At 43.5% G+C, this 10,130-nt stretch overlaps 1 protein-coding gene across 1 annotated transcript in view; it reads left to right on the forward strand.

Annotated features, from left to right (window-relative positions):
- The first annotated feature begins 3,268 nt into the window (after positions 1-3,268).
- arhgap35b (Rho GTPase activating protein 35b) overlaps positions 3,269-10,130 on the forward strand; it is an 8,214-nt gene continuing 1,352 nt past the window's right edge. The window contains 3 exon segments of the mRNA XM_032533909.1: positions 3,269-3,520; positions 5,355-9,258; positions 9,640-9,781. Coding sequence (XP_032389800.1) covers positions 5,539-9,258; positions 9,640-9,781 — 3,862 coding nt within the window. The 5' untranslated portion in view covers positions 3,269-3,520; positions 5,355-5,538.

Here is a 10,130-nt window from a genome sequence, read left to right on the forward strand (position 1 = left end):
CAACCTGTTTTGTTGCATTATGCACGTCAACTAAAATAATAATAATATATTTGAATGTTTTGAAGGTAGAGCCACCTTTTGTCACCTATCCATCTGCACTGCGCTCTCTCAGCACCCATCTGCCCTCTCCTTCACCCCGATCTCACCTCTACTGCCTGTCATCCCCCAGATCCCTGTTACACCACAAGGACTACTAAACTGATCAAGGTGTAAAACAAAACCGCATTAATCTACAGCACAAGTTGTGGAAAGACATTTGAATGTGTTGCAGGAATTTTGAAACAAAGACACAAAAGGAACAAATACCTAATGGAAATGTAGTATTCTTAAATGTGTTTTCTCTTTATAATAATAACCACAGTCACTATGAGGATGAGGTCAGGTCAATACCTTCCTTCCATGATCACTGGGACAAAAACACATGAGCTAATCAACTCCTTGTAAAGTGTTGAATTCTAGGAAGGTGTAGGGCTCTGCCTAGTGGTAGTAATATTAATTACACTCAACTGGCTCCTATGCCTCTATTTTTGTGAAAGGGATGGAATGCCATTAAATTTGGTTCCCAGAAGATGTATTCTAATGAGTTTGATGACTGTAACAGATTAAAATGTCCATTGTCTTTTCTTAAAACCAATAACAAAGCTCCATCTGCATGAAGGATTTCCCCCAAAATAGTATTTTTTTTTTTTACACTGTGACAATTCTACTTTCATTGAAGCAAAGAAGATTAATATTAACGTTGTAATCCATTTAAGCGAAATGAGGGTACAAGCATGACAGGAAAGTGTGCACATTGCACATCACAAGGATATACATGCACGCAAATACAATGTACATGCATATCTAATATAGTTTACCATGAACAAATACAAATATGCCTACCTGGTCTTCCTCAATAATCAGAGTGCATTAACAGACACACTCAAGTTCAGCAGTGGACTCTCTCTCCCATATACCCCTCTCCAGTAGCAGTCTGCTGGGTGGACAGCTGACGGTGAAGCTCGTGGAGTGTACAATCCATTTCCAGCCTCGACCAAATGAACCGCTGACCCAGGGTGATAAAGGTAACGCAGCAACGTGCTTACTAGAAAAAGAAAAAAGAAGCTTTACAGAAAGTTGAAACTGCGATCGCCTACACTGCAAAGGTGATTGAACCACTCATGTATAGTTTATAGCCCATAAATCCGCTAGGAGGCGGCAACGCTAAAGTTAATCATCAGTCATCAGATGATGCAGATGATGATGCCGTGCTCTGTGTTATAGCCCGCTGGGACCTTACAGGCCAACTTATGAGTAGCCTACATGGACTACATGGACTACATGGACCATGGGACTACGCGGTTGCCTGCACTTATCTAGCTAGATGTTTTGGAATGGAATGTCCCTCCCTATGCGGTCTAATTTTCCTTTAATTGTTACTGTTATGTTTTAATGCATTTTCATTATTACAAATTAAAGATTGCTACTGCTGATCCACAGAATGCATAACACTAACTGGACCCAGTCTGGCAAATAAGAACATCTTAACTGATGCTCAGTAGCCTAGCTTTTTTTTCATGAATATTGCAATATTTACAGTAGGTTAATACACACTGTGTCGGTCTGCGTGCAGTTTAGGGTCCCAGATTCCACTAGGGGCACGCCAAGACCCGCCGACTGGTTGGGGTTAAGCATTTGACCTCGAGTTAAGTTTAGGATAGGACCTGTACAAATGGGGTTACGTTAAGTTACGTTACGTTACGTTAAGTTACGTGTGTCTGGCGTGACATCTTCCATGCAGCAAAAAACGTAGTTTTCCTCCATTGTGTGCACACACAAATGGATATGCACGCTTCTAAAAAAAAACTTGAAGCACGTACAAAACTGCAGACCAAACATAGAAGATGATCTATAATATAGATCATCAACTCTAGAGCATATAGATTCTATATGCTCTAGAGTCTAGCAAAAAGATCATTTTCTGCTCTAGAGCATATAGATCTAGAGCCTATAGATCATCTTCTATGTTTGGTAGCATATCATTATAGCATCCTCTCAGCACAATTCCACTGCTTTAACTTCAATAGAAATCCCCTGTCTTCAATGCCTTTCTAAATGATATACTTCTGCATTTAATCTCTGAAATGTTGCAAAAAAAAGCCCTACTTTTCACAAATAGCCTTATGTAAACTCATTCCTGAGTGTCTACTGCCGAGTCCCTTGGTCTCTTTTCCCTTTATTTATTTTTGTTTGTTTTGTTTTGTTTTTTGGAAAATGTATCAACGTGTTCTCAGTGTTCAATTCATGTTGTAGAATTGACTGAATATGTTTGCCATGTGCCTTGTTGTATGTTTGATGTGAATCTTTAATAAAAAATAAAAAAAAACTTCAATAAGATTAACCATGCAGTCCTGACTGGCGTTAAGGATTGCCACTTTATGTTTAAAAGTAGTTTTTTCTATAACCTAAGTCAATCAATTTACTTTATTGCACTTTATGGGCTAGGCTACAGTAAGATTAGTTACTATTGTAGTAGTTAGTTACTGCAAAATAGTACAGCCGTACGTTAACAATCCCAGGGAGTACACTGGCGTAGACTAGAGAAGTGACATCAAATCTTTAGGCCCACTTGGTTTATTAACCCACTGAAAACAGAGTCCTGAAAGCTGTAGGCGACTTTCCCCTGGTGGACGCTTCAGTAACAAATGGCTGCCCTCTGGCGAGTATATAACCCACAGTGAGTCAATAACTTTTCAAATGTGGACTGAATGCTGAGAAATCGATTACCGTGGAGTAACGAGCCCCGCACAGGCAGCCTGGTGAGCAGCAACCTGCTGCAGTTGTGTGAGGGCGCCGCTGGGTGAGTCCCTCTCTCCGCTGCCTCTGTCTCCACAGCTCCCTTTTCCCAAAGAAAAGAAGAGGAGAACTAGGTCCGGGGAGGAGGGCCGCCGCCATTATCGGAAAGCTGGCAGAAACACCACTTTCACACACGCAGTCTGCTCAGAAATTGACCGGCACGTAAAGAATTTACGTTGCAGTAGAAAGCCATATTTGAGACGAAACATCTCGGCGATTGCAACGAACTCCCCGTTGTCTCGCGTGCGCGGCCGGCCCAGCGTTCTGTGGGCACAACAATGGACAGAATAATGATTGGAAAAAGCAACGTGGTGAACCGAGAAGAAGACGGCTAAGCAGATTTTTGTACGCCTGGATTTCTCAGGAGGAAAAAAAAAAAAAAAAACCTCGCAAGAACACAATTGGATTGCTGTGTAATTTGGGATATTTATTTATTTATTCCTTCCCCCGTGTTTAATTGTAACGGAAATAGTGATGCTAAACAAGAGAATCCAGGCATGGGTAATGGACATTTAAAATAAAATTACTCCATTGCACAAAATTGTGATTACTATCAGTATAATCTGTGAATTGAGACGACCCATAGTGTATTCTGCGGCTTTATGCTTGCTTATGCACATCAGGCGGCAAGGGCTGCGGCAAGCTGGCCTGACAGATGCAAGAGGAGAAAGGGAGAAATGCGATGGTATGTACTACATGCTCTGTCCTCTTCTTTATGGGCCGTTTCCTTGTGAGTCGAGTGCTACACCCTAGACAGCCGGGTAGAGACTGTAAATGCCCTTTAAACAAGCCGGTGTGGATGGTAGGATAGCCCAGATTTCGGCTCTGCAATTTCATTATGTAGACAGCAGGCCTGGCGTGGTCAGTCCCTCTCTGTGCACCCTTGAGCCCATGTTAACCCATGTATAACGTTAGTAAAGCTTCTCTTAGGAAGTAGGTTATGTAAGCGGAATTGCTCGGAGGTGCGCTTTACTAAACTGAGTTTCGATGTCCATAGACCGCAGCAGTTTGGTTGTTGGTGCTAAGAAAGTCTGTTCATTTTCGGGGATCAGGCCTAGCTCAGCTGAGCGCTGTGGACTGCCCATGTCTGCTGTTGACCCTAGCAGGAGCTGTTTCTAATGTGGGGCCCCTACATGTGACAGGTTATTCATTCGATTATAAGCATATAGTTCCAACTTGTCAAGACATTTGACTCCAGTATATCACATTACACAAAGTACAGTTCTGCAGTTGGTCATTTTTGTCCATCTATGGAAATTTATAGATCAGCATCAGTGTTGTTATAATGGAGACATTGGTCAATGCTACGATAATGGACACAAGCCTGTTAACATAAAGTGTCTAAACGGGTTGATTAGGTTTCCTTTGGAAGAGATTACATGTCTCTGGCTCTCTGTTAATAGTCTTCTATTCATTCACTGTTGTGTCTGTGGAGATTGGGCTGATAGCTGTTTTTTTTTAATTTAGGTTGAAAGGCTTCAAGGTGCCAACAACATGTTGTTTGTCACCTTAGTCACTGATCAGCTGACATTTGCCTTGTAGAGAGGACCACTCCCAACAGGTTTTCTCATGAATTAATGTAACCATTTTGATCCCAGTTTGATATTATTATGTGAAATTACCTTGAAATGGGTAGACCAGGGCTGAAATGACTTGAATAAGTAATTTGTTGATACATGTTAGATTTATTGGCAACAATTTGATAATTGTAATGATAATAATATGTAATGAGTAAAATTTAAAGTGAAGTAATATTTAAGCGAAAATGCCTGGAACTGGTCAAATTTCTCCCATCAATATATTCTGTTTTTCTGATAGATAATTTGGACTGTTGGTCAGACAGAACAGGAGGTGTCATTCTTGGATCAGGGAAAACTTAATGGGTGTGATTTTTAGTCTCTTTTTTTGACATTTTAAACTAAATGATTTGAGAAAAATAATTAGCAGATTTATTTAACAAGGAGAATAATATTGGCAGCCCTAGAATGGATAATACATCTGCCCGACAAGTTAAAAGATTGACAAATATCAGTGTGCTTCCTACTTTAAATTTTATTTACTTTACTTTTGTCATTGCTTGTACAACTTCGATCTATGGCCCCTGTCGGGAGATAGATTGACTGCTCCTGTCCTGTAACACTGTCTTCATTATGTTGTTGCTGTTGTCTTGATATGATGCCAACGATTACGGCAGTGTTCAGTCATAACTTGGTGAAGACAGTGATAAAATGAATGCAGTGATTTCACACACATTATTGCTTTTGACAAATCCTCAGACTTAATACATGATCAAGGCCTTAGTCATGATCAACCTAATAACCAGTTGAACTCAGAATCAAAGAGCCAACATTAGTTCCATTATTCCTTGAATATAATTTGGTATACAGATGAAATGGGCGCAAAATGGAATAAGATGTGCCTCTTGTCATTCTCACATTAAGTTATTATAAGAGATCACACAATGTATTTCTGTTGATTGTCCAGTTTGTCTGATTTCTTTGTTTTTTGTTTTTTGACAGGATCTGATGCATATAAGGAGTGAATGAAAGAACCCTCTGCTCATATCACTATTTATTAAAATCGAAACCCTGCAGAAGAAAGGGAAATCTGATCTCCTCTGTGGATCAGCAACTTTATGGACAAATATTCAAGTGAACTCCTTTATATAGTGCCTGTTTATGGCAGGATGAGTGTCGGCAGACTATGATGGCGAAAAAGCAAGATGCCCGGTCGCCCATTTACAACCTCATTGTGGTGGGTTTATCAGGAACAGAGAAAGAGAAGGGACAGTGTGGGGTTGGCAAGTCCTGCTTGTCTAATAGGTTTGTGCGGCCTAGTGCTGATGACTTCTACCTGGACCACACATCAGTGTTGAGCACCAGTGACTTTGGGGGTCGAGTGGTTAATAATGATCACTTTCTGTTTTGGGGGGAGGTGTCACGGGTTCTGGAGGAGGGGCCTGAGTGCAGGATGCATGTTGTGGAGCAAACTGAATTCATTGATGATCAGACATTTCAGCCACACCGTAGCACTGCTATGCAGCCCTATATCAAACGGGCAGCCACAACCAAGCTGGCTTCAGCAGAGAAGCTTATGTACTTCTGTACAGATCAACTCGGCCTGGAGCAAGACTTTGAGCAAAAACAAATGCCAGAGGGAAAGCTGCAGGTTGATGGCTTCTTGCTTTGTGTTGACGTCAGCCGGGGTATGAACCGCAACTTCGATGACCAGCTGAAATTTGTCACAAACCTATATGGTCACCTTAGCAAGTCTAAGAAGCCCATAGTGCTGGTCCTCACCAAATGCGATGAAGGAGTAGAACGCTACATCAAAGATGCACATACCTTTGCTATCACAAAAAAGAGTCTACCAGTAGTTGAGACATCTGCACGCTCAAATATAAATGTGGACCTTGCCTTTCTCACTTTGGTTCAACTTATTGATAAGGGCAGGGGCAAGCCCAAGATCATACCATACTTTGAAGCCCTAAAGCTACAGAGTCAGCAGATAGCTTCTGCCAAGGATCGCTATGAATGGCTAATCAACCGCATAGTGAAGAATCATAATGAAACCTGGTTAAACACCAGTCGACGCATGAACACCTCCCCCGAGTACAAAGAATATGTCTTCTTGGAGGGAACGGCTAAATGCAAGAAGCTTTTTCAACAGCATGTCTACCGTCTGAAGCAGGAACACATTGAGAGGCGTCGCAAAATATACTTAAGCACTCTTCCTTTAGCACTTAGTTCTTTAGTGCCGGACCTGGATGAGATAGATCAGCTGAGCTGGTCCGGGGTACAGAAGGTCCTAGAGTCCAAGCAGCACTTTGCCCACTGGTTTGTTGTTCTGGAGGACTCACCGTGGGAGGATACATCTCACATTGATAACATGGAAGATGAGCGAATCCCTTCAGACATACTGGAGACTGCTGAAGCAGAGGACATATTTAATGCCCACCTGGAACATCTGCGTAATGAGTGCAGACGGGCAGAAATAAGGCTGGAGTTTAAACACAAGTTAGCTTCTTCTCCCTTTGTCACACCTGGAAGACCCTGGGAGGAGGCCCGCAGCTTTATCATGAATGAAGAGTTCTACCAGTGGCTTGAGGAGCCAGAGTACTTGGACCTATATAACCGCCATCAGAAGGAAGTCATTGACCATGCTAAAGAAGACTTCCAGGAGCTCTTACTGGAGTACTCTGAGCTTTTCTATGAGCTTGAGGTGGATGCCAAGCCAAGCAAGGAGAAAATGGGCGCAATTCAGGAAGTTTTGGGAGAGGAACAGAGGTTCAAGGCACTACAAAAGCTTCCAGCTGAAAGAGATGCTCTGGTATTAAAGCATATCCACTTTGTCTATCACCCTACCAAGGAGACCTGCCCTAGCAGTCCTCATTGTGGAGACTCTAAGATTGAGCAAATCTTAGTTTCACGTTTCCCTACATGTTACCCCTTTTTTGACGTGAAAGCTCATTTTGGGGACACCAAGGCTGACAGAATTAACCTCGTCATACTAGGGAAGGATGGACTGGCCAGAGAATTTGCCAATGAGATTAGGGCTCTCTGTACAAATGATGACTGGTATGTGTTGGACGGAAAGATGTATGAATTGACGCTGCGCCCTATCGAGGGAAATGTACGTCTTCCAGTAAATTCCTTCCATACCCCCACTTTCACCCCTCACGGATGTCTGTGTCTGTATAATTCAAAGGAGTCCCTCTCCTATGTGATTGAAAGCCTTGAGAGACTTAGGGAGTCAACTTTAGGTCGAAGGGATAGCCAGCTAGCCCAGCTGCCAACATCACTACTTTTAGTCACTAAAAGAGGCGTAGGCTCATATGTGGATATAAGTGGAGAAACTGCCTTAAACCTAATAACACAGGGACAGCAGGTTGCAAGGAGGCTGCAGTGTAGCTTTTTAGACCCTGCCTCCCCTGGTGTTGGCTATGGCCATACTGTCAATGAGACTCAAATCAACCAGGTGCTGAGGAGCCTTCTGGATATTAGGAGGAGCACATCCTTTAGTAGCAGCTCCCCACCCCTCCTCCCTGAGCCTCCAGGTCTCCGAGACTCTCCTCATCAGCCAGTGCCAGAGGCAGACCTACGCATCGTCATGTGCTTAATGTGTGGAGACTCCTATGACATTGAGCAGCTCCTTTCCCCTTTCCTAATGCATCAGCACTGCAGGCCCATGTCTAATAGTGGCACCTCTGTATTGCTGGAGCAGACAATTGGTGGACACAAGCTAGCCATAGAGCTCTCTCTGCTCTCGTACCATGCCTCTTTCACTTTGCGGAAGAGCAGGTTAGTACACGGCTACATTGCTGTGTATTCTGTCTCCCGAAAAGCCTCCCTAGAGACCCTGTGTGCGTTCTTGTGTGAGGTTCAGGACATCATCCCAGTTCAGCTGTTAGCAGTGGGAGAAAGCCAGGCGGAGCTCACTGACAGCGACTATGCCTGTGAACAGCTGATCCAGGGGGAGGAGCTAGCCCATGAGATCGAGGGTCGTTTTAACAGTGTGGTTTGTGGATCTGGGGGGGTGGTGGGAGGCCTGCACAGGATAGAAATGTTCCATTCTTTTCTGATGGAGGTAGTAGAGAAACGCAACATTGTGGAGGCCACACACATGTACGATAATGTTGCTGAAGCATGCACCAACGAAAATGTGTACTCCCCACGCTGCAGTTCTCCCAGTCCTGTCACCATGTACCTGGATTCAGAGGATGACGTAGAGCCGTCGCCCCCGTACTATGATGGCACACTCACTTCTCATAGTGGGGGCTTCAACCTGCCTGACTTAGATTCCAGTGACATCTCTGTCATCTCCGAGATCAGAGACTTTGAGAACAAACTGAATAACAAAGTGCCCCCCCAAGTGAGAGTTAAACCAGGTGTCACTTTTGACTTCCGGAAGGTGAGCCGTAACCCATATATTGATACAATGGGTCATCGTCGCTCCCTACCCTCTGCTGTTACCTGGGTTCCTGGTGGCGATGTGGGCTACGATCCCTCAGACTATGCTGAACCCATTGACGCTGTTTCAAAACCCCGCCCTAGCAACGAAGAGATCATCTACTCAGTGCCACATGACAGCACCCAAGGCAAAATCATCACCATCCGCAACTCTAACAGGATGCACTCCAATGGAAATGGCTCGGACAGCGAAGCAGACAGCAGCTCTCTGGAGCGAAGGAGGAAGTTCTCAGCGGCGGGGGTAAAGCCTCGTCTTTACCGGGACCGCTCCAAGCGGCTCGGCAAGTTCAGCAGCTTCCGCACGAGCTTCATAGGCAGCGATGACGAGATGGGAGCTCTTCCAAAGTCCAAGGAGGACGACTTCGGGACCCTGAAAGGCGAAAGTCTTGTTAATGAGGAGATTGAAGACCCCAAAAAGAGGAACATTCTGAAGAGCCTGCGACGAACAGCCAAGGTGTGTATTCTACCGCCTTTTTTGTATTTAATTCTGAAAAAAGTAGCACATTCAGCTTGTTCATAGTGCCCTACAAAAATTGTTGTTGATTAGTGAATTGAGTTTTTTTTAAACTGATTTTGTACATCTTACCCTTGAGAAAAATTGCAGTGATTTCTATAGGTATGATCGCGATATTAGAAACGATATACACTATGTGGAGGTCACTGTTGAGTGACAATGTTTATCTGGTAATGTCTTGGGGAGGCTCTAGATTAAGCTTGTGACTGATTTGCTGCTGATGGAGAACAACACATGTTAGAATTCAACAAGTGCCTCTATCAACATAATTGTCCCTGTTCAAGACACTCAGAGTCCTTTTTTGTCTTCCTTTTTTCACAGAAAACAAGACCAAAGCCCCGTCCAGCTATTCCCAAGCCCCCGGAGAGCAATTACTTTGGAGTACCCTTAGTGAATGTGGTATCCCCAGATAGACCTATCCCCCTCTTCATTGACAAATGTGTCCGCTTCATTGAGACCACTGGTACGTCATCGTGTCTTTTACCCACATTGGGCTGCTGTACATGATGTGATGTTTACAAATCTGATTTAATGTTTTGTTTTGAGAAATACTATTTAGGGTCATTCGTCAGTTTTTCTGATTCTTCACTACAGGTATACATATTTTATGAACTTAATGTCACCTAATATAATGTTTATTGTTAGAGCTGCTAAACCTGTGCACCTGTTCACGACCCTATTGTGATGAGAAAGTAATACAAGGGTTTCTTCAGTTAGGTACTACCAGAGAAACTGCCAGCGTCTGTATTGTCATGTCTGTTTGCAATGGAGCTAATGAAGTGTTTGTGCTTTGCTCGTTTCCCACTGTGCCC

Source organism: Etheostoma spectabile, chromosome 13 (genome assembly GCF_008692095.1).
Source record: "Etheostoma spectabile isolate EspeVRDwgs_2016 chromosome 13, UIUC_Espe_1.0, whole genome shotgun sequence".
Taxonomy (NCBI): domain Eukaryota; kingdom Metazoa; phylum Chordata; class Actinopteri; order Perciformes; family Percidae; genus Etheostoma; species Etheostoma spectabile.